Raw genomic sequence first — 24,263 nt, forward strand, 5'->3', positions numbered from 1 at the left:
TTATTCTTCAAGTGATGCCATTCAAACCGAGGTGAAGTGAAGCTGAACATTTTTCACTCCTTCGGCCGTCAAACTGGGTCTTGAAAGAAACGTCCGGAGTGTTCAGCCTCCAGGATGTCCTGAGCTAAATGGTCTGAACCATTTTGGTCATTCATGCTTCCTCTCGTCGCACCCAGAAACCGAACAGCCGGGCGTCCTAGCTGGAGCTTATTTTAATGCACGAAGCTTGATGGATACAGAATATATCCTCAGAAGTCTCTCCTCTCTCTAATCTCTCGACGTCCTGCATGTAAATACATTCATAATCCCTTTGCTATTCAGGCTTTCTTAAGAAAAGAGGGGTGAGTGTCCTTCCTGCACACAACTAGTCTGGCTTATTTATTTATTTGTAATTATATAAAGTCAGTGTTGCGTTGCTAAATGAGGATGCACGCACGCCTAAACAGCTTCTGAGGGAAAAATGAATGAAAATGTGCATTTCAGCGTCTTCCAGAAATGTAAATCAGCATCTGGTCAGCGCGCGCGGCTCCGTCCTTTGTCGCGAAAACACGATAAAAACAAAAGCGTTCTGTCCTGGCTCTGTGACAATCCCTGATAATTACTGATTGGAATCCAACGTGATGCAGAAGAGCTTCCACTCTGGCTGCACGAATGAAAGAGACTTTTTTTCCTTATTTCTTAAACCCCACGGTGGCTTTTCAATCATTCATAATGCAAGTCCGCAATTATTTCAGAACTCAATCCAGATTCTGTATTGTGCACTCTTCCGATACGACGCATAAACCTTATTTATGTTCCCTTTAACGGGCATAAGTCGCCCCCATATGGTGCATACAGCGAGATGAAACGTACCGTTTATCTTGATAGTGTATGTCTCTTCGCTACCATATGTCTCGCTTGTGATTATTTGTGTTGTTTGTCGTCCCTCTGACTCTCGGGAAGCTGCAGACCGCAGGCAAGAGGGAGGAAAACTTCTGTTCCAAAGTTTTCCATGAGTGCTGGCCGTCAGCGCCGCGGCCTGCCGATAAAACATTTTCCTCCCGCTACTTTGGTAGCGTAGCAGCTACAGCGGTGTCGTTTTTCACGGCCTCGGAGCGGCACTGAGCGGCAGAACCGGAGGCATAACAGCACTTTATCTCTGGCCTCTGAGAAAGAGTGATAAGGTGGCCCCCCCATCGGACACAAATCTCCACCGATGGATAAATGGCGCCGCGACTCCAGTCCATCCGTTGGAGCTGACGGGGAACAAAGCTCGCATCCCTCAGAGGTCACAGTTCCCCCGGTTCCTCCGTACCAGGGCAGGCGGGGGGGGCTGAAAATGCTGGAGTTTCCTCAGCAGGGCCGGGCGATCCGTTTTCGGAAGCAGATGTGCCGTGTGCGTGTGTGGGAGCGTACGGACAGATGGACGGATAAACAGGGAACAGGATGCCTCCAGTCGCCAGCGTAGCATCGTAATGAGCTCCTCGGTGCATCCGAACCATTTGGAACGCCGTCAAGTTTTACTGTTGCATTATTCCGCAGATGGCTGCCTCGGCGTGCCGGTGCACGATGTTTTGTCTTGTTTTGCTTAAAAATGCGCTCTGTTTTTAATGGGCGCGCTGGCTGGCCAAAAGGGACCAAACGCACTGAAAAGGTTTTTCTTTCGACTCAGACTGTCCAGCGTTGCCGTTTTCAGATTGGGGGAACTTTTGAAGCTCGTCTGGCCTGCGACTGGGCTCCAGTCCGGCGTGGAGGCCGATGTCGGCGCTGGACTGAGCCCCCAACACGCCCGTAGCGACCAGAAGACCGCGAGCCCAGAAATGCACGTGCAACACAAACGCACGACCTCCTACAGATGGACAATATTGAGACGCAGAAGAGAGGGAAATCAAAGTTCTCCCGTTATTGTCTGACTGCTAGCTCAAGTCATCATCCTTCTTCCTCTTTTCTTTCCCTGGCCAATGCCGACATCATCAGCCGGCGAGGCTTAATGCGAAAGTGTTCGCGCTCACGTCGACAGATCCCAGAAGATGCGGATGAAAATACATTTTACCTGCTCGTCTTTAAGGCCAGACCTCCAGAGACGGGCTGCACCGGGTTCTGTGAATTTGAAAAGTCATGGCCAGGAATATCAATTACCCGGCGCGACTGCTGCCGGCACACTCAATTAAAGCAAAACTTTACCGACAGAGAGAAACCCGCGGAAAAGGCAAGTTATGGGTTGAAAAAAAAACTATTAAAAAAGGTCTGAAGCGCACCAGCGTACCCTGATGTTGGACTCCAAAGCTGCCGTGTAACACCGGCCATGTGTGACACAGGAAGCAGATTTAACCCGACGGGTCAACAGCTGCTCCGTTGGTTTTTACCAAATGCGGTTCCGCAACAGAGGCTCCAGCTGCTGTTTGGGTCCGCTTTGGCGCCTTAAACGACCTTACGCGGTTCCGAATCAAAGCGCAGGCAGGTACGCAGACAGCAAACGGCAACAACCCCACCTGCGCTAATGGTAGCATTTCAGGTTGTTTCACACGTTAGCAGCCAGTATTTTACCGTGCCGCCACCCCTGCAGCATACATCCATCATGCATAATGGTGCGTGGAGGTGGTCAGATGCGGCTAACAGGTCAGACGTGTCCACTCGTGTAAAGTTAGTGTGACCGTGCACATGTGACTCTATTGGAACAAATAAGGATGGAAAGACTCCCCAGCTCCTGCCCATCCCTTTCATTCACCTTTTGTCCAGTGCTGAGGCTGGGAATTGTTATTTTTCTGTGGTGCCCCCACAGCTCCTCTGTAATTGAGTCCATCTGAGCAGCAATCTTCACGAGCATGGGGGGGGCAAAAGGGTATTTTTAAACGTAGCACGTGGCTAATAGCTGCCTGCACTAGAGAGCTAAGAGGCTTTTTTGAAATAGGGAGATTTTTGAAGTAAAATCCCAATTCCAAACAAAAGAAAAGCACCGTTAATCTGTCTGTGGATTAACTGTCTGTATATCATCTCATAATATTCAGCAACACTTAAGTTCAAATAAGATTCGCTCTCTGTGTACATCTCACACACTGTCCCAACTCTTACGGAACCGAGCTCGTCGGATCAGCTGAAGGAGCCGAGTGATTTCTCTCGCTCTTGTAATTGTTTTCAACAAATTAGCATAAAATGAAGATTAATTCAAAGAGTCAACATAGCTGACGGAGGTTTTTCCATTCCCAAGTGCCACCTTAATCCATCAATAGGGAACGCGTGAAAGAGACGCCTTTGTCCCCTCTGATGTATTGTGTTGTTTACATCTTAAGAGCAGCAAAAAAAGGACGAGAAAAGCACTAAATGGTGAAACGTCCATCGTCAAATGGCCCGATCACATGTCCTTTTTCAGTAAATCTTACATGTGCATGTCAGAGAAATCGATCTGTTATGTTTATGGGCTGTTGTTGTTTTTGGTGATGGTGGGGGTGGGGGGTCTTTTCTCTTGTTCTGTAATAATTGTCCTTCTTTTTCAGAAACATTCGGCCCAAAAGATGTCAGCATGTCAATGAGAGCATGCGGAGCCCAGATCAAGTAACCCCCCCCCCCCCCCCAGAACTGTAGCTACAAAAGAGAAGAAAGAACTCTTCCTCACGTATTCAGCAGACCAGCTTAGTGAAAGTGCAGCTTTCACTATGAGGATTACAATTCAGCCCCATTAGCCTCCTCTAATCCTGTCATTAGTCAGGATGTACAAGGACAAAATACATCCTGCACATCGGGACGCGTCTCCTCTGCATGTAAATATAATGTTAACAAACAGCTGCTGCCTGGAGGGAGGGAAAAAGGAGAAACTTCCACAAAAACCGGGTGCTAAACTCTTACGACTTTTGGTTAATACCATTTATGGAGCACTGATGAAGCCGGCAGGTTCAAATCAAGGCGTCAGCATTAGTTCTGATTTGAAATCAAAAATCACGACAGCTGATGAGGTGCGATCTGCTCCCGTAGTTTGACTCCCATAAGAAGGGAAGCATTCTGGGTATTTCTCGTGAAAGTTTGCACCACCGGAAACATCCGTCAGAGGGGAACAAAGGGTTCCCAGTTGGTGCCTTCTAGTAAGAAATGGTTCCATTCTCGCTGATTCAAAGAAACAAGTGTTCAACGCTGCATAAAGGTGGTAAAAATAGTCGGGTGTGCCTCGCTGGCTGTTTTTATGTGCGCAAATGTGCAGAGAGAGAGAAAAAAACAAAACTCTCAGGTTTAAGGGCTGTTGGAAAACCTCCAGGGTAGCAAGAATGGAGGTACTAATGTGGATGAACGATTGAGTCAATCTTAATAACAGTGGGAAAATACAGGCCCTGGTAATTGACCAATTAACCTCTCGGCTAGTTGACTGGTTTGATTATTTTTCTCAGAAAGTGCCGTCCTCTTTGCCACCGTCAGTCCTCTCACACTAAGGCGAGGTAAAAACGCACTATTTATCCCCTCCGACTCAGAAATGGAGCTGAAACTATTATTTTATTATACTACTAACACTTTGCGCACAAATAGTTTACAAAAGCGTAATAAGTCATTGGCTACGCCGGACATCGGAGTTCACAGTTATTCCCGGCTCCCATTTCTTCTCCTTACAGAGTCTCTTTGCGTCTCCTCTCAGAGGGATGCACAACCTTTTCCTGGGTGCAGGTTGTGGCAGGAGTATTCAGAAGGGCTTGTTTATAATGTGAATACGACTACTGCTGATATTGATTCCATCCCAGAGATGAGCCCTCTGGGTTTTTCTGATGTTTATGCAGGAGAATGGTGATGCCTGCTAAGTGGAATGGAGACAATAAATCAATAGCTAAGGTGGGAGAAGAGTGTGCCAGACATCTGCGAGTAATACTTTTCTTTTTTAATGCACTTTAGGGTGGGAGGCCCAGCTGCACTTGCTTTATTTGTCCCACTACACACTCGTCTGGTTCTTTTGTTTCTGATCTGGTACCTGAAGATCCTCTCAGCCCAATATGCTAGCGAGCTAGTTAAAGCTTCACTTTCTGTTCCTGGACAGGCAGCAGGAGGGCAGGACTCTTTTCACTCATGCTTTCCATTAAAAACATTATTCATTATGTACATAAACAAGCAGAAATTATAGCTTTTTTTCTCCCTACATCTTTTCGTTGACAGAAAAACACATTTTCTGTAAGGAAAGCAAGAGGGGAAAACAGTCTGACTGCAATTATAAACGCACTTTTCTATTGCTGTGTTCAAATGTGCTAAATGGTAAACAAGCAATAGTGAAATAATATCAGAGACGGGTTCTACTCGCAAAAATAAATGAGTGTAAATTAAAAGACCACACTGCTTTATGCGATTTTATTTTGAATTTATGCTGAAATGCAACGGCTGAATAGCAATAGAGCTGTTCAGACCCATATTACTGATGTACCGTAAAATATCACCGATAAAGGTCTTATTTCTTTAACAGGTCTGACGTCTGCTGGCACTTTTACTTATTGACTCCACTAAAGCTGCTGATTTAACAGCTAAATTGGCTAAAGAAATTGGCCACCGCTGTCAATTCAATCTGCAAAACCGTGGGAGAAATTGTCCCAAAAAAAAGAGAAAATGCCACTTACGATGGCAGAACACCGGCTAATCGATGCCACATTGACGGTTTTTGCAAAATGAACTACCTCATGGGACAATTACGCCGGAAATGGATGCGGCGTCGGTCACGTTGGCAAAATTAGAACTGGTGGCGCATCAGGAAGAGCCCACGCACGCTCCGGTTGCTATGGTGAGGAAGCGCGTGCACGGAGAGAGACTGGCCAGTGTGGAGTCAAAGAGTGAATTATCATTCAGCAGGTGGCAGCGATGCTGCACACCCCCACCACACACACACACACACACACACAGAAACACACACACACACGCACGCACAGAAACACACACAATGTTAATCAATGCTGTTGGTCTTCCTGCACACACAGGGAGGTAAATGACATCTTGTTAGCTTCCCTCCAGCGTAACAGGTGAAATAGCTCACGGTGGTGGCTAAAATGACTGATTTCAGCCGACAAACCAACACCTTCCTGGTTTAAGACAAAAGACTGAACCCTCATTCATGCATGATTGGCCGCCGGACACGTGTGTGTGTAGGTGTGTGTGTGTGTGTGTGTGTGTGTGTGTGCAGGAATGGGACACAAGCTCGAAATAAGCCCCTTTATTCAATACTGATTTACAGTTGATATAAAAATTACTTACATTTAATACATTTCTTCAAAATACAAGCAGCCAAACAACATACAAATCAAATACAAAATTATAAAATTTCTTATATTTATCTCCCTTTTCTGAAGAAACAGATGTCCTTTATAATAACTCTTAACCTCTCTTGTGGCTTGTGGTAACTCTTTTTTCCGTGTCTCTAACATTTATGCATCTGTTGACATATTTAGACCTAGAAAAATATGATACTCTGCATCTGTCCTTTCTGTGTACAGTACAGGATCTGGGGCTCTGATCAAAACATTCGAGGTCCCTTTGACCAAAAGTTCACGTGAGACAAACCCAGGTGGACGGACGTTAGTGGACATGGTGGAGACGTAAAACCAGCGGGATTACACAAAGTGGGAGGGGGTCAGGGTCTTATTATGGCCTTTACTGGAAATCCAGTCAGAAATCTGTCAGCTTATGCGGGAAAAACTAGGAAAAACAACCATTTATAGCTTCTCTGTAGTAATTACATTTGTTTAAAAAAGAAAAACTTATCATGGCCACAAGTGTATTCCATTCTGACGTCAACCAGGTGTGTGTGTGTGTGTGTGTGTGTGTCAGGGGAGTTTACACTTTTCAACACTGCATTTAAGTCTTAAACTGTGCACACTTATGCTGTTAATGGGGTTTTTGCAGGACGGCAGCTGTACTCTAGTGTCATACGTTACAGGACGGAGCGCCGGGAGCTCCTGTCTGACGGACATTCCAAAGGAAAAAGTAAAGGGAAAGAAATCTTCAGCGCAACGACCAGGACATTATGCTGATGCTAAACCGGTTAAATAGAAAAGGTCTCGCTTCTGTCGTGATACACCGTCGTAGAAAAGAGAAGTACAAACAGTCGAGTTAGGCTATGCGGCGGTTTCGTGAATTGTCCCCTCTAGTTTCTTTGGGAGTAGCTCTCTCCGCTCGTCAATACTGATGACCGGCTTCCGGCAGTTTTGTCCGTCAATGTATATCTTTGCATACACGGGGTTGGAGTAGTTCACAGGCTGCAGAGAAGCAGGAAAAGAGAGATTATTGCCCTCAGAGAGGCTGTGCGTCGAATCATCGATATAAAGTAGAAAAGCTTGAAAAGTAAAGCTAGCAAAGCCGACTGGAGCGCGTGCTGGTGATTTAACCTGCAATTTCATTTGATTTTGAAATGTTTGAGGGCTAAAATTACAGTCTGGTTAATACAGCACATTAACTTTCAATGCTTAATCCATTTTTCATTTATTTTTTGTGTGCTTGACCATTTCATCCCTTGCAGGTCGTGGGGAAGGAGCTGGAGTTGGAGCCCATCCCAGCTGCACATGAGCAAAGGCAGGGTCACCTTGGTGCCTTGCTCAAGGGTACCTCAGCAGTGAAGGTGTCCTGGCACGTCTCCTGCTACCAGAGCACCTAACTTTTGCCCACAACGGGTCTCGAACCAGCAGCCCTCCGCTTCTCAGGCCAGACTTAATGTTTCCGTTGTCAGAGGAATGTAGGTTGTACCTATAGGTTGCTACGACAACAAAGGTCTGCCATCAGAGCGGCTCTGGGCCATTTATTCAGATGTATTTAATGGCCTGAGCTTTACGAATAGGTAAGCGTTTTGCTGCTCAGTTACTTCAAGCCTGAAGAGAGAGAAGCAACAGCGGCGAGCACAACTCGTGGGTTTGTTGTAGCGCTGAAAGGGAAAGACGCTTCCGCACTGATTGCTATTTTGTTCCCGCTGAGTTTGACTGAAATGGGTTTTTAAAATGAGATGCAGCTGTGCCGACTGTATCCTTGAGTGAAGACAAGGTCATTTCTTAACAGCAAATCCTTCGCTGGCATTAGAGCTTCACTGTTTCACTGTTCAACGTGCGAGACGCAAACACAGAACATACAGCCTGAAACGTTTATCAGTTTTCAGCAGGCTGGTGGGAGGACTATTCATTTGAGCTTAGAGATAAACCTTTTAGTTGATAGAGCTCATCTTTGTTATTATTACGCTATTACAGAATTTCCTGTTACACCAGGCCTAAGAGCAACTTCCTCTTTTACCGTTGTTAAGAAATCTAAAGAAAAAACATCAAAAGCTCAGTCACAAGACAGAATTCATGCATGTTGTCAGAATGTTAGCGAACACGCAGACGTACAAACATGCAGAGACAATTTCAAGTTCCATTCCAGACATGCAGATATTCCTGCCTCCACTGCAGAGGCTGCTCAGTGAGCGCTAAATGTACAGTTTAAACTACATCCAAACAGGAAGTCGGCACTTTCTTTGCTAACGTGCTCGATGGCATCTGTGAGTGGAGGGAGGAGTCACACACACACGGTCAGGCATGCAAAGTTTAGAAACAAGGTTTGGAGTCACAACCTGTCCAGGGATCACCTCCTTGGGAGAAGAATTAATGCCCAAGGTGCGAGGGTCACTGGACTGTACACACCAGCCCTGCACAAGACACACTCATGTCATCGACATCTTCACACGCAGTGAGACAGATTTAGGTCTGTAAATGGTTAGTTTAGCTCATTCAGGGCCTCGGTCGCAGCTGAAACCAGCAGCAGGACGACCCGACGGCAGCAGATGTAGCAAGAAGGCAAACGCGGCTCAGGAGGCTTCGAACACGTGAGAAGCTAGCTATCAGATCAGCTTCGTCACGGCGCTAATGGGGGTCAAAACCGTGGCGTCGTTGCACCGTGCGATTACAGACCTTGTGAGGGTCCAGTGTGAAGTTGGGCCGCAGCAGGCTGCCCGCGTCAGCGTGGTTGTCGTGCTCCACCTCGTACATGTTGTACGACGGGTTCCCGATCTCCACGTTTATGCCTCCGTTGGTCATGGGCTGCCTCTGGACACGCTTGCCCCTGAGGAGTCACGACTCGTGAATAACACGGCTTTCATTTTCCCACAATTCTCAGGTTTTATCCTCCAAATGACAGAACTCCAGCTGCTGGCAGCCTCTTTATTTTACGCCTCTTCGGTTTATTTGCTTACCTCTGCCTCCGTCTGCAGACGTAAACACCCGTCACCACCACCACAATCAAGATTACCAGCAGGACCAGAGGCACGATGATAGCGATGCTCCCTGAGAGACAGACAGAAGAGAGATGGAGCAGAGAGATGAGGAACGACTGAGAGGAGCTGAGATGACTTCAGATAGCAACAAGCTGTAAAAAATAAAAAATAAATAAATAAATAAACAACAAGCCCGAGCACGACTTCAAACGAGGAAACCACAAAACCTTTGTATTTGTCTCCCTGGGGCTTTAGAGCTCGCAGATGACATATTACCCACAATTCAGCTGTCCACACACATGAGCTATAGAGGAGCCATGCAGTTGTTATTCTGCAGGCCAGATATTGAGAGTTTCCACCAGCATGTAAATCTGACACTAAGAAATCACTGTTGTAGTTTGCTGCCTGCTGTTATTCTTTTTATTTTTATTTTAGGGGGTTATTTCCCCCTACAACCTGTCAAATCTCTGGATGATTGGGACGCTATAGAGCATAGGATTCTTTTCAGATATGAGGAAAACTGTTATATATTGACATGAATTTGGTATTTATGTATGAAGAACGGGGAGGAGACGCATCCTGAGCTTCCTTTCATGGCAACATAACTCAGAACTCATTAATACCCCAGTTTGATGTGATTAAAGGGCCAGATCTGCTCTGAGATAAACCCTCATGTTATATAGAGCATTGATTCATCCAGGATATTAGAGCGTCCTGGAGCTCCCGGGACTCACCTCCGCTTGTGCTGTCCGACCTGCTGCTCCTCGGGGCCGGTCGCTCGCACTGCGTCCCCGCCCAGTTGGCCGAGCATCTACGAGCAGTCAAACGGGGAGAAAAACACCGTCACGGGAAAGGAAAACAGAACGGGAGCTGGGCTATGAGGCGACGAGGATTCGCTCCTGCTGTGAGGCGCAAGCGCCGCAGAACAGAGAGGGCGTCCAAAAAGTCTCGGTCCACATGTGGGAAACGCGGCGAGGAGGGGGGAAAGGAAGACGGGATGAGGCAGGAACGACAAGTCTCCGTCTCATTAGTGTTCCGACGGGATCGGGTGGGCGTGATGCGCATGACCCTTGTTAGAGGTGATATTTAATTCCAAAAGGATTGACGCAGATGGGTCTGTAAAGCATGGCTGATTTGGCGGGCGCGGATGGGTGATGACAGAATGAAATTACTAAAATTACATGCACTCTAACAATCAAAAAACGCCGGGCCATCAAAAATAAGAATGCACAGCCATAATACGGGGAATGAATCATGTCCTCCAAGAACCAAATGTCACGGCAACATGAATTTTCATGGCGCAACGGGGCCAGAGGAGCCTGATCCCCTCTGGGAGGTGTAAACCATAAAAGATACTAATTCTAGGAGGAACCTAAATAGTGAATCAGAAGGAAGCGCGGGACTCTCTCTTCATCTGTGTGATGCCCACTTCACACACACTTTTGAGGCCATCACAAAAGTCTCTTTTCTGGTCTACAGGTATCTTCTTCATCCCAACAGCAGGAAGATCTTCCTGCTGAGACAGTTACAGCCGGCCGCCCCCCCGAGAGTCCATCGATTGCAAACTGTTCCCTAGAGCAGCAAACTACGGCAACAGTGGGCAGCCGTGAAGACGGGGAGAGACGAAAGGGGCTTTAAAGGACAAACTGAAGGTCGTACGTGAAGGATGGTGCCAAATATGACAGAGATTCGGGGAAAAGAGTTCTAAACCTAAAGATCTAGTGGAATAACAATGGGGCCATCAGATTGTGTTTTCTTTATAGGTTTAAACCAGCTGTTGTTGTTGTGCAGCTTTTATTTGGGTTAGGGATGTAAGGTGATTCCTCCATGTTGGGTGATGAATGCATGAGATGGGTGAATGGGTGAGTGGGGCGGGGGGGCAGCCGTGCTGCAACGAATAATGCAACAAGTGCCTCATTCGCTTTAGAAAACTGAAAGGAACCGTACAGATAAACAGAAGTGAAGAAGCACCAAAGTTTCTAAGTTGTAAACAGTCTAATTCTTGTTTGTTTTTTTGATTTGATTTTTGTTGGAATCATAAACACAACAGGAAGTGTGGAATTATGTCATCCTATCCTGCTTTTGGTCACTTTGTGCTGATTAGCTTTACACTGATACTAGAATTTTCTTTAATGTACTTAGAATAACTCTTAAAATTATACTTTTACATAAATGTGTGAGAGCCGTGTGATAGCAATAGCATAACAGTGAATATCATGACCTGAGGCATGTGACGTCTGGAAAACTTAAGCAGGACACTTTAAAAAAAAAAAGAAAACTTAAAAAATCAATCTTCTCTAAATAATAAATTATTAATTCAACTAAAAAAAGAAAAGAAAACCACTGCAAAGCCCATAAAAGACAAATTAGAGAAATGTTACTATACTGATATTGGAATTAACTCAGAAATATTTGCACTTATTACAAGATAAGTTGCTACAAGGCGACACTGTGACAAATGGCTCATTCTGAACATCGGACTGAGGCTGAAATGGAGCCAGATGGAAGCGGTGGGGGTGAGGCAGTGGGGGTGAGCGTCTCTGGGTGCAGCTCCAGAGGCGAGGGAGACCTACTTGCAGCGTGGTTTATTAAGAGCTGTTAATGTGCACATCCCCTCATTCTGACAGAAGTAGTCGCAGGGGTTGGCCAGCTCGTCGCAACGCTGATTCTTGAACCCTGATGTGCAGCTGGAAAACAGTGTGTTCGGGGTGAAAGAAAAAGGGCCGGTCAGAGTTCACAATCCCAGGCAGACGACAGTGTGTTTTCAGCAGCTTCAGTCATGAGGGGAAGGCAGTCAAGTGAGAGAAAAATAGGTTTAGCATAAAAAAAGTCAGGGTTTCTGACAGAGCTGGTGTGGGTGGAGAAGAGAGCAGAGACCCGGGTGTTAACAGGAGAAGGAGACAGACTGGGGGGGAAGGGGGGGCACTGGGCACCAGAACAGCCCCGATGGGTGTCGGAGTTACAGAATAGCTTCATTTCATTATCTGTACGGTTTGAACTTGTTTAATTTTTTACCCCTTTTTTTAAAGCTACAGAAAAAAGACACAGAGCCCAGAAAGAGTTTATATTCCGTGAAGTGACAGAAATGAATTAAAACAGAGGACGAGTGAAGAAACAGAGTTACTGTAGTTCAGCTGTGTTTCTCCTCAGTCTGACCTGCGACAAGCGAGTGTTTATAAAACAGGAGAAAAGCTTAAACTCCTGTTTTATTCATTAACTAGACATGAATATTTTAATGTGAGGCGCAGCATTTCTGATTTTTTTTAAAATAAAGATCAATCCTGTGATTATTCTTTGGGAACAAACCTGTGTGTGTGTGTGTGTGTGTGTGCTTGTACTTGCTCCATGCTGACTACCAATGTCCACTACCAATGTCTACTAGCAGAATGAGGACATTCTTGCTAGTGGGGACATTTTAGCTTGTGCTTACAAATTTTAAGGACTATTTGGGGATTAAGACATGGTTGAGGTTATAATTAGGTTTAGGTTAGGGTCTGGGGTTAGTTGGGATGGTTAGGGTTAGGGGCTGGGTAATATATTAGGTCCTCACAAAGACAGTACAATGATGTGAGTGGATGTTCTTGTACATGCTGAGGAGCAGACTGTACATTTTCCTGGCAAAGTGAGGACATTTTTTTTAAAGTCAGGACTGTTTGTCTGGTTCTCCCAACTTCAAATGGTGGTCTGAGGGTTACAACTTGGTTTTAAGGATGATATTAAGGGAAAGCAATTATGTCAGTGAGTCCCCGCAAAGATAGAAGTACCAGTCTTGTTTGTGTGTGTGTGTGTGGGGGGGGGGGGGGGGGGGGGGGGGGGGTTGGAAGCACTATCAGACAACTTTAGCGACTAATTCCAGTGAATGTATCAGACACGGTCGATGTGTTTCTACCTCTTTCGCTTCATTGATTTCTGTGTTCTGCTGCAGGAGATTGACGGCCAGCCATCAAAAACCATCAGCAGCGCACGTCTTTCATACATAAAACCCAAGGAGAGAATCCTGGCAACTCACGGCGATGAAGATTAATACTCTAGGCGATTGGGCACGTTATTTCCTTCTATTCTGAGGAATTCCTGTCGGATTCAAATCCGACCGTTTGAATCACTCCCATGAGGGAAGTGAACACACACGGAGTGGGACCACATTAGCATATTCATGGAGTCAAAGGTGTAGAACGAAATCCCAGCAATTTGAAAACCATATTGGGACTTTTTTTTCCCCCTTTGAAATTAAAAATCGTAATATATACGTTTTATGAGCAGAAATAGGATTTTATGGCCGTAATCGCTGTCTTGAGGGGGACTTGAATATTTCAGCAGCGCTGTCGCACCAGCACAGAACTAATGAAACAATCAACAACCAGCGCGCACGTCCGTGCAAGTGTCGCGTTGCATTCAAGGACAGGGCAGACTCAATAATGGACATTCTAATTATAAAATCCCAATCATATAGGATGATAATGTGAAGCAAAGTGCTAAAATGACAAATGTTATGATAGATAATTGGCCTGTTTTAATGACATGGTCATTTGTCCTCCATGATGTTATTGCCACCAGTCTTTTCTGTGTTCAAGTTGGATTGAGGAAGTGTTGTGTGCTTTAATAAAACACTTTTTTCTACCTCGGTGCTGCTCTGCCGTTCGTGTCACGACACTCTGCTGTATGGGAGAGCGAGACAGAGCGAGAGAGCGAGGGATGTGTTATGCATCACAGTTCAACCAAACACTGTGATTCCTCCACAAAGCCATATCTAATCATCACTTCGCACAATCTCCGCTCTTTGCAGCAAATAACAATCCATATTTGTTATCATGATCTGTTAACCTCATCAAATAAGACGGGATCATTTGCATAGAAATTGATTTTATCCTCTAGAACCTGTGAGTGATGACCACAATTTTCAGCTGAACCATGGTGGACAAAGGACAGTCCCAAAAAAAAAAACGAGGGGGGGGGACCTTTTGAAATGGAATTCCAATTCCCTCATCGGAGATAACAGTGTTGCACGTGATTATAGCTCAGGTGGCGGAACCAAAACACCGTTGCCCTACAACAGCCAGTCAAGCTTTGTTGTGTGTGTGTGTGTGTCCACAGATTTTTGCTGCTGAAATTCACGACGGGCTCAATCACGCTTTGGCTTTTTTTAGAGACTCGACTTCTAAATCCCACTCGAGGAATGTCAGAGGCCTGACACCAGCTCTCGAAGGCGGCAGCGAAATCGCAGAAAAAAAGGGATTTATCTCTTTTACCTGCCTAAAAACATTAAAGCAGCGAAGCGTCACCAACAAAACGCTGCTGCTCGGGCCCCTTCTGAGAGTCACTCCAGCATCCAACTTATAGAGGGATGCTTTGGTTTCCTTCTTCTCTCCTTCAGCCATTAAGCAGTGACTTACTGACAGAAGGGTAGGTTGGTGTCGGGGTCCAGGTGACAGGTTCCTCCATTGTAGCAATATCCATCACACAGCTGACAGCTTGGTGCAATTCTGCCATTTGTGCAGCTGAAGGGTGAAGAAATAATGGGTGTTGGTCACAAGCAGGAAGATACGCTTCACCAGGGAAAAATGCCTTTTGGGTGTGTGGAACATATGCGCGGTTCGATCTGCCAGGGTTAGCGGAGGCGACGTCCGGCTGGCTGGCCGAGCAAAAAAAAGGATGAAGGACAAACAAGGTAAATATTTACTTGCAAACCACATCTCCCGTGTCCTCGTTAATGAGGCAGGGCGCTCCGTGGCATCGGAGACACTTGTCCACTTCGCATTTGTTGCCCTCGAACCTGGCGGGACACACGCACTCCACGTACCCGCTGCTGGACAGCGTGCAGGCCCTGGAGTTGACGCAGTAGTGGTGGCAGATGTCTGTCCAGGAAGAGCAAGACAGGAAGTGAGACACCAGGACCGTTTCAGCGGATGGAGGTCTGGCTGGAGCTGTACGAGGTTTTAATAGAAGTTAATTACCCGCATCAAATGACATCTTAGCCACAGATGAAAAATATACTCCCCTTGGGTGAGGAGGGGGGGGGGAGTGCTAATGATGTGCAGTTGAATTTGTTTCCCTGTGAACAATTGTGACAAAACAATGCAGGAGGAAATATGCTATCGCTCCGGCACAGAAGCACCCACAGGTTGCTTAATTGCGTGAGTTGGATTGTGTTTATCTGCAAATAGAAGCAAATGTGCTGTTTGTGGAACAGAGACACCTAAGGCCGTTGGTTTATTCCCCCCGCTCGTGAACTTTAAAATGCTTATTTCTGTGGATTTCGAACCAGCTCCCTGTTGTGGCTGGAAATGAAAAGCTAACGTCAAGTGAAGAGAACGGGGCTGTCGTGTTTGCAGATAAGGGACGGGTGCGCGGCTCACGGTAGAGGCAGCGCTCCCCTGTATACTCCGCCAGGCAGCGGCACACAGGCTGGTTCCCCTCGGTGACATCACACGTTCCCCCGTTCATGCAGTAGTTCTCGCAGATCCGCCGCTCGCAGAACGGCCCAGAGAAGCCGAGCGGGCAGCGGCAGGTGGGTTTACCTGAGGAGACGGAGAGCGAGCGGAGGCTAAATCCAACAAACATGACAAATCCAGCCTTTCTTTTCTTTTAACCCGTGCTTGTGTTTTGCTCAGGCTCAGATCAGTTTATTCGCTTCCCCCGAATGCTTTTGGAAGTCGGTTTAAAGTGGATCATCAGCTCAGATGACAATAGCATAACGGGAACGTTGTGACCATAGCAGCAGCCTTCTGAACGCTGGAGACCCGTTAAGCTCTAAAATCAGCTCTAAATCAGCTCTAAAATCAGCTCTAAAATCATGATTCTGACGGCTGCTGTGATGCGTCTCTCTTCATTATCGATCTCTTATGTAGTTCTCAGGATTATGTCCATTGATTAATCCTTGTGTCCCTCCTGTCCTCTTCTCTTCTCCTGTCCTCTCTTCTGCTGTCCTGTTCTGTGTTTTGCTGTCCTGTCCTGTTTCCTCTCCTGTCCTCTCTTCTGCTGTCCTGTTCTGTGTTTTGCTGTCCTGTCCTGTTTCCTCTCCTGTCCTCTCTTTTGCTGTCTTGTCTTCTGCTGTCCTGTCCTGTCCTCTCTTTTGCTGTCCTGTTCTGTCTTTTATTGTCCTGTCTTCTGCTGTCCTGTCCTCTCTTCTGCTGTCCTGTCCTTTCTTCTGCTGTCCTGTTCTGTCTTTTACTGTCCTGTCTTCTGCTGTCCTGTCCTCTCTTCTGCTGTCCTGTTCTGTCTTTTACTGTCCTGTCTTCTGCTGTCCTGTCCTCTCTTCTGCTGTCCTGTTCTGTCTTTTACTGTCCTGTCTTCTGCTGTCCTGTCCTTTCTTCTGCTGTCCTGTCCTGTCTTCTGCTATCCTGTCCTGTCCTGTCTTCTGCTATCCTGTCCTCTCTTCTGCTATCCTGTCCTGTCCTCTCTTCTGCTGTCCTGTCCTCTCTTCTGCTGTCCTGTCCTGTCCTCTCTTCTGCTATCCTGTCCTGTCCTCTCTTCTGCTGTCCTGTCCTCTCTTCTGCTGTCCTGTCCTGTCCTGTCTTCTGCTGTCCTGTCCTCTCTTCTGCTGTCCTGTCCTCTCTTCTGCTGTCCTGTCCTGTCCTCTCTTCTGCTATCCTGTCCTGTCCTCTCTTCTGCTGTCCTGTCCTGTCCTCTCTTCTGCTATCCTGTCCTGTCCTCTCTTCTGCTGTCCTGCATGTGTAATGTTGCTGGAATTGCATTTCTTTTCCATTATTGTTTGTTTTATGGAAAAGCTTCCCAACACATCTTTAGACCGGAGTTCACTCCCAGCTTCCTAATGGACAGGAAGAACATCAGAGCTGTTTTACAAGGCCACAGTTGTCTCTGCCCGTGCGGGACTGCTTGCCTGGCAGACAATAATGTTGCCATGGATACAGGTCTCACCATGTAGGTCACATAAATGTGCCTGGTAATTTCACACTTGACAACTCTGTGGCTGGGATAATCTCTGTGGTTTCTGGGAAAATCCTTTCAGGACCATCAAACTATACACCTGTATGCTGTTTGGGGAAAAAACAACTAAACAGACACACACGCACGTTGATGTGCATGTTGCAATTCTGACCTTTTAGACAGGACAAATGTAACAGTCCTGTTTCTGTCAACTGATTTAAAAAAAAGCAAAGCAAATACTGGAATACTTTGGTGTGTTATTTATTTATTTATTTATTTATTCCTGTTTGTCTGTTTCCGATTCACAGATTAAAAGCAAAAATGCGGCCGATTTTTAAACTTCTTTTTCAGTCCTAGGAATTCCGATCCTCCCATGACAGCATTTGCAGTTGCTTGGAAACCAGAAACTGGCGGCGGCTCTTTCCGGCGCTACTGTATATGACTTTAGGCAGCATAATTACAGCGACTGAAGTAGCTCTTATTTTAGTTTCCCAGCATTTCTTGCAACAGCCAAGAGTGACAGATCCACCCAGCCAAGGATGGAAAGTGCCACATGTTTTTTCCAGCATATAAGAAATCATATTTAATTTCACAGCTGTCGTTTGCTTAATCCCTGTCTGCTGACGCATCCTTGGGGGTGGACCCCAACGGAGCAAAACTCTGCACAACACTGCACAAATGCGTGCAGGTGTTTGCGCCCCTGTTAGGAACCAATGATGTCTGAATAGCTTGTTGCACTGCTGTGGGTTTATCTGCTTTGTTTATAAGGCAGAGAATTGAAAGCGGCCCATACAGTAAATTCATCGTATTTGAAGTGGACCTACCCAGAGGTGAACCCATGCACGTGCCTCCGTTGAGGCAGTAGTCCGTACAGTGGTTGGCCTCACAGCGCTCCCCCGAAAAGTCAGGCCAGCAGTAGCACCTCCAGTCTCCCTTCTCATTGGCTAGACAGCGGCCTCCGTTCTCACAGGGAGGGCGGCACAGTTCACCTTCACAACCACAGAGTCTCCATCACACATCGCTTCCCTTTTATGTCGTCAGTAGTGTGAAAAGCGAGTCGGTTCATCGCGTTCCCTTATTGTTTAGATGCCTCATCCTGCCTCTATTCAGGGTAAATGAGAGGCCAAATGTGCCAAGAACAGGCCTACCTGAGACAATGGCGTCGGCACAGGTGCCGTTGATCAGTACTTTGCCCTCTGGACAGGTACATCTGGCCCCCGCGGGGTTGAGGAGACACATGAAGTCACAGGACATCCTCAGACAGGGATTTGATGCTGTGGAGAAAGAATAAAAATACATTATTGATATTCTGCATAGGCTGTCCCCCCACCTCTGTGTCGTATTATCTCAAGGGTACAGTCAATCTCATTTCTGAGAGGAGAAAACAATTATAATTGCCTTATTTTGAAAAAAATTGACCGAAATGACTGAATATGTGACAGTCACAGCAAATAAAAAATTTATGGTAAAACAACACAAAGGAGGTAAACAAAAGGTTTGGCAGGTCCAAAAGATGCCTCGGATTATTTATTCATAAGGTGATCCCTGTATTTAACCCATGTCTCTTAAGTCGGCCCAAAAAAATAACGCAGGAGTTTTTAATTTTCCGGTTTGAGATCAGACATTTCTGTATATTCCAGGCTTGATTAGTTTCTAAAGCCATCAAGAATGTTAAGACAGATCCAGAAGTCCATTTTTTTCTTTATTAAGAAATAAAATAAAGCCCATTCCAATTATGGTCACCTGTTTTCATGTTGCAGACCTTGCCAGGAAACACCAAGAACACCTTTCCTGCACTTTATACTATATAATTAGACTCAAGTATTCCTGGAACATAAATGAGGTGAAAAACTGACCTGACTGACCTAACATAACTATGGATGGATGGATGGATGGATGGATGGGTGGATGGATGGATGGGTGGATGGATGGATGGATGGATGGATGGGTAGGTGGGTGGGTGGATGGATGGATGGATGGATGGATGGATGGATGGATGGATGGATGGATGGATGGATGGGTAGGTGGGTGGGTGGATGGATGGATGGATGGATGGATGGATGGATGGATGGGTAGGTGGGTGGGTGGATGGATGGATGGATGGATGGATGGATGGATGGATGGATGGATGGATGGGTAGGTGGGTGGGTGGATGGATGGATGGATGGATGGATGGATGGATGGATGGATGGATGGATGGATGGATGGATGATGGATGGATGGATGGATGGATGGATGGGTGGGCAGACATCACTCACCATCCTGCTGTTTGTAACGATGGTAGATCAGAACATTGGTGGGTTTCACCATTCCCAAATTGAGGAATTCCACTGGCTGTTTTCCATACTTGTGAATTTTGAAGACCTCGTGTTTGACTCCAGTTCCATAGATGTAGTCTTCAAAAATATCAATTCTATAAGGTTGGGAGATTCCTGAAAGTCCAGCCGACAGACGGGAATAAAAACCGTTATCAAAGCGAGGCGCAGCAGGAGCGAGCTCATCGTTGATGTTCCGTTTGACTTTACCGTGTTTCTCACTGATTGTCACCAGAGGGTCGGAGCCATCCGTCCTCACGCTCCCGATATGTGAGAGTTCGGGATCCGCCCAGTACAACCGATGGTTGAAATAATCAACAGCGAGTCCTGTGAACGAAGAAGAAACTGCATACTTTGTTTCCCACCACAGAGAGGCTCCGATCAGGAAGTTAAAGCCGAGTTAATTACAAACACATCAGACAGGCCTGAATCACTTCCTGTCACAAATAATAGGAATGGCAGCTGTGGATTTACAGACCACCGACATGACATCCTGCTGAGCCCCCCCGCTGGCACTGCCGTCCACGTGCACATGCTGTGATACAGTATTTACCAAGCTATAAAGTAAACACAGGACCATTACAGCCAACTGGTGAAGGCCATCAGTGGAAACCTACCAGTGGGTCTCCTTAGATTTTTCTCCAGCAGCACTCGGCGCAGAGATCCATCCATGCCAGATTCCTCTATATGAGCGTGATCGCCTATAACGCTCCAATACATCATCCTACAGCAGACACAGTTATGTTCATGTTAACATGGCACATGCCAGCGACGTCTGCTACAGTCTGAGAACTGTGTGAAGGCGCGACGCTTCGTTGCTACGGATGCTAACCCACGACTGCTCCACAAGGACGACGCGGAAGAAAAGAAACTAAAGCTGCTTCACTTGAAGTAGTTTCTAAAAGATCTCTGGAATGCCACTTCCCCTGCAAAAGATTTCCCTACTGCAATCACGTCTTTACATTTTATGACCTTTAAATCAGTTTTATGGGACTCGATCTCTGCAGCGATATCTTCTCAACTAGCAGAAGTTCTCAGCTGCTCCCTTTCATAGCGCCAACGAGGCATGTATATGTTCGTAGAGTAGGGTTGGTGGACGCCTCACCCTCTGGCCGGGTTGACGGCGATGGCGTACGGCTCTCCTGCAATGTCAGTAATCAAGCGGGTGCAGTTGGGTCCTCTCAGCTGGCCCACGTTGATGGAGTAGCGCAGCTTGGTCCAGTGTGCTGTGTAATAGCTGAACCAGTGCATTCGGGAGTGGTCGGTCCAGTAAATGTTGCCCGTGATCCAATCAGCCGAGATGTCCCTCGGCCTCCGGAAGTCCGAACACTGTCATCAAAAGTCATTTTATTGGTCAATAAAATCTTGTGAAAGTGGGCTAAGAGTGAATAAAATTTTTTTGAGATTACTCACAATGTTTTTGGTCTGTGCTTTGGTCTGACCTCGTTCCACTATGTCTTTGTAAAATATCCCACCGGGGTTAAACTGGGTGGCCCAGACAAACTTCTGGTGGTGGAACAGAGCGTCCATGCCGATGATACGAGCGTTATCCTCAACGTGGGTGAGGACCTTCTGCCCCTGGCTCTGGTTAAACGGGTACACAAAACTCCGGATCTCCGTATCATTGGCCACGTAGAAGACTCGGTCTTCTGGTCCTGCCAGAGGAGAGAACAGCAGGGAGGTTGAATTGAATAACCCGTTGTCATGGAGACGTACGGTTGTGTTCGGAGGTCAGCAGCTACCTTTAGCCACGCAGTTGCCGTTGACGTCCTTGTAATTTCTGTCACAGGTACATTTGAAGGATCCTTTCGTGTTGGTGCAGTAATGAGGACACGTGTCCAGCTGCAGACACTCGTTAACCTCTGAAACAGAGACGATCCACCGAACATTTGATCCATCAAAAACCATTCTGGTGTCTAAAATGGTGAAATCTTGGCAGATTCAAAAAGAAATCTGAAAAAGCATTTGTTCATCATTTTTACTCTCAACACCCCAATAGAACAAAGTAGCATAAACACAGAATATCTAATAATTTGCCAGACACATTTTCCTGATTTATGCAGCGTTGTGCCGCAGGTGAAACGCTGACGTTCTTTTCAGCTTTGCTTAATTCCATTTTCCCTATCAGCACAACACCGTCAGCCAGTGTGTGTCCTGTCAACAAAACTCCATCAACAATGAGGGAAACTGGCAGCCTGTTGCAGAATTAACGACCTCGTTTAACGCGAGTTGACACAACTGAACATTATGTCAACTTTATTGCCACAAACTGCCGTTGCTCCTTAAACCTTGCAGAAACTACGGAAAGAGAAACGTGAGCGATGGAAGGAAACGAGCCGTGGATGCATCACCTTCGCACTGGCCGCCCTCCTGGCTCCTCTGGAAGCCAGCCTTGCACTGGCAGATGCCGTGAACGTTGGTCTGGTTGCAGACGGCGTCCTCTCCGCATGGATTGGTTTTCTTGCCACATACGTCTCCGCTGGACACTACCAACAAAGACAACAACCTGAGTCCTTTTGCATCCCGGGGAACGGCTGGGTTTTTCCTTTGATGTGCAGAAACCACCAAAGCCCCGCCGTCTTCCACAGAGGGCACTCCAGCGCGCTCGCACATACATTACCATAAATATCAAAACATACTGGCGAAAATGAGCCGGCTAAGATAGCAGCGCGGTGACCCTTGGCACCTTTTTATCTCCCCTCAATGGTGCTTTGATGTTTGCTCACGTCAACTGACGCCGCACTTACGGGCTTTGCAATCTTGCTCATCGGAGCCGGCGTCGCCGCAGTCGTTGAAAAGGTCACACTGCAGCTGCATTGGGATGCAGCGCTGGTTGCTGCAGGTAAACTCTGTCTTCCCACAAGGCCGAGATCTCCGAGTCACCGTCCCTGCTCGTGCACACACAGTCTCACCTCAGAAAAAATAACCACACGCCCAGAATTGCTGCAATTATGTTTAAAGTCGTATCCCAATTTCCAATGGTGGAACGACACGAGCAAATGAGGGAGCTGATTTATTTTATTGATGTCGCAGCTATACCAACCAAAAATGCTGTCTTGTATTCAGTGAGTAACTTGAAATAACTGTATGGTTTGGATTTCATAATATAGGAAGAGAGCGGGCCCATCCATCACATGCAGAAGAGGGGAAAAAGAGGGAAGGAACACAACCGAGACGGGGGAGGGAACAATGGCTTTAAAGGGAGATTGAAAGGATGGATGGTGGGAGGACTCATACAATGGTGAGAGGTAATGGAGTGAGCACAGAGATGGATGGATGAATCAATGGAATCAGAGAATAAGATGAATGTGGGACAAAAGGGATGAAAGAGTGAAAGATGAGAATATGCAGGGGATTTCCTTCCTCCGCAGCTGCCTGCGCCGTGTGATCATTTCGGAGCGTCACCCGAGTGGTTCTGCCTTTATGCACGTCGGGGGTGGTGAAGGGGACATTTTGGAATGAATGGGGAAGGATGCACTGGTTCACCTCATGAAGCAAATGAGTTTTAAAGTGCCCAGTGAGAGCAGGGGGTCCGTCTGGTGCTGTGGGGGGGGGGGGGGGGGGCACTGAAATATATGTAGAGATTCCTGGTCTGGGAATTCTTTGACTTAACTATCCAAATTCTGACATAATATTTTGGTGATGGATGGATGGATGGATGGATGGATGGCTCTCCTACAACAGGACCCGGGGCCCCAGCGGGGCTCATGCAGCAGTGCATTCTGGGCTCACCGCACTCGTCCTCGTCCGAGTTGTCCCCGCAGTCGTCCACCTTGTTACAGACTTGTTGGGAGCGCAGGCAGACACGGTCGTTCCTGCAGCGGAACGGCCTGGTCGGAGGACAGGGACGCCTCGCTGAGGTCAGAGAGACACGAAAGCTGATGAGCGCGTCCGTCATGAGGCACCGACGGGTGGCGTCGCAGGGAAAAAGGGGCTTATAAAATCTTTATTGTGTGTCTTGAAAGGACGTCTCAGCCCTACCACACATGTCTGCGTCCTCATCGGAGTTGTCGCCACAGTCGTCCCTGCCATCGCAGACCCACATGTGAAGTTTACATAAGGTGTTGTTGCAGATGAACTCGTCGGCCCGGCAGAAGGAAGCGCCTGCAATCACAGACAGAAAAGAGCTTCTGTCAAATAAAAAAACACATTTACATCATCATCTTAGTTTTTTCTTTGAAGTGAAATTGACAAATGAGTCATCACCATTTTAAGGGTTTGAATGTGTCAAAACTAAAATGTTGAAAAGTGATTCGAGAGCTCTTGAAAGAGCTCTAATATCAGGTCAGGATCTCCAGAACGCTCTGATCTAAACCCAAGTCGAAGCAGCTTCATGTTCTACAGCATCTTTTAACCAACTACCTCCTCCGTGAGGATTAAAACTCACATGAGGCTGTTCTGGGTGAGCTGTAGCTGTGGTGAGATGGCAAATATTGATATTTACCTTTTTTCTTTTTATTAAAACATAAACACCGACGTGTTATTTGGCAACGGCAGGACGGTGAATCACAAACTCAATGTTTAATTAAGTCATGATCAAACAGCAGTGGCGGAGCAACACCGCAGCGCTAAGCCTTTATGTCCAAACTGATAGGAAACTCCATTTGTTTGGACAGCAGCCTGTCAACAGCCCCGATTATCAGCCATAAATATGCAACAGACTTCCTCCCTTCCCTCCTCACTCTTACAGATAACCAGACCAAACGGAGGAGATTAAACCGTCGTTGGAATACTTAAAATTAGCTATGAGCACAGTGCTACAATAAATAAGTAAATACCACCTTTTATCCTCTGTGAAACCACTGATTTTTACCACTCTCATGAGTCACTTTTTGCCATAAAAATGTCTCATACCAGACTCTTTGTCTCTCTCCAACCTGTCATTTAACCACTTTCCCACT

At 46.6% G+C, this 24,263-nt stretch overlaps 1 protein-coding gene across 1 annotated transcript in view; it reads right to left on the minus strand.

The window, feature by feature from the left end:
- Positions 1-6,142: 6,142 nt before the first annotated feature.
- Positions 6,143-24,263, minus strand: part of lrp1bb (low density lipoprotein receptor-related protein 1Bb) — a 176,482-nt gene continuing 158,361 nt past the window's right edge. The window contains 21 exon segments of the mRNA XM_029843977.1: positions 6,143-7,187; positions 8,525-8,599; positions 8,862-9,012; positions 9,143-9,233; positions 9,898-9,974; positions 11,737-11,850; positions 14,554-14,658; positions 14,841-15,015; positions 15,517-15,678; positions 17,872-18,036; positions 18,196-18,321; positions 19,306-19,479; positions 19,573-19,689; positions 19,980-20,086; positions 20,468-20,691; positions 20,776-21,017; positions 21,105-21,224; positions 21,714-21,848; positions 22,110-22,250; positions 23,095-23,217; positions 23,344-23,466. Of these exon segments, the coding sequence (XP_029699837.1) occupies positions 7,047-7,187; positions 8,525-8,599; positions 8,862-9,012; positions 9,143-9,233; positions 9,898-9,974; positions 11,737-11,850; positions 14,554-14,658; positions 14,841-15,015; positions 15,517-15,678; positions 17,872-18,036; positions 18,196-18,321; positions 19,306-19,479; positions 19,573-19,689; positions 19,980-20,086; positions 20,468-20,691; positions 20,776-21,017; positions 21,105-21,224; positions 21,714-21,848; positions 22,110-22,250; positions 23,095-23,217; positions 23,344-23,466 (2,888 nt within the window). The 3' untranslated portion in view covers positions 6,143-7,046.

Source organism: Takifugu rubripes, chromosome 1 (genome assembly GCF_901000725.2).
Source record: "Takifugu rubripes chromosome 1, fTakRub1.2, whole genome shotgun sequence".
Lineage (NCBI taxonomy): Eukaryota > Metazoa > Chordata > Actinopteri > Tetraodontiformes > Tetraodontidae > Takifugu > Takifugu rubripes.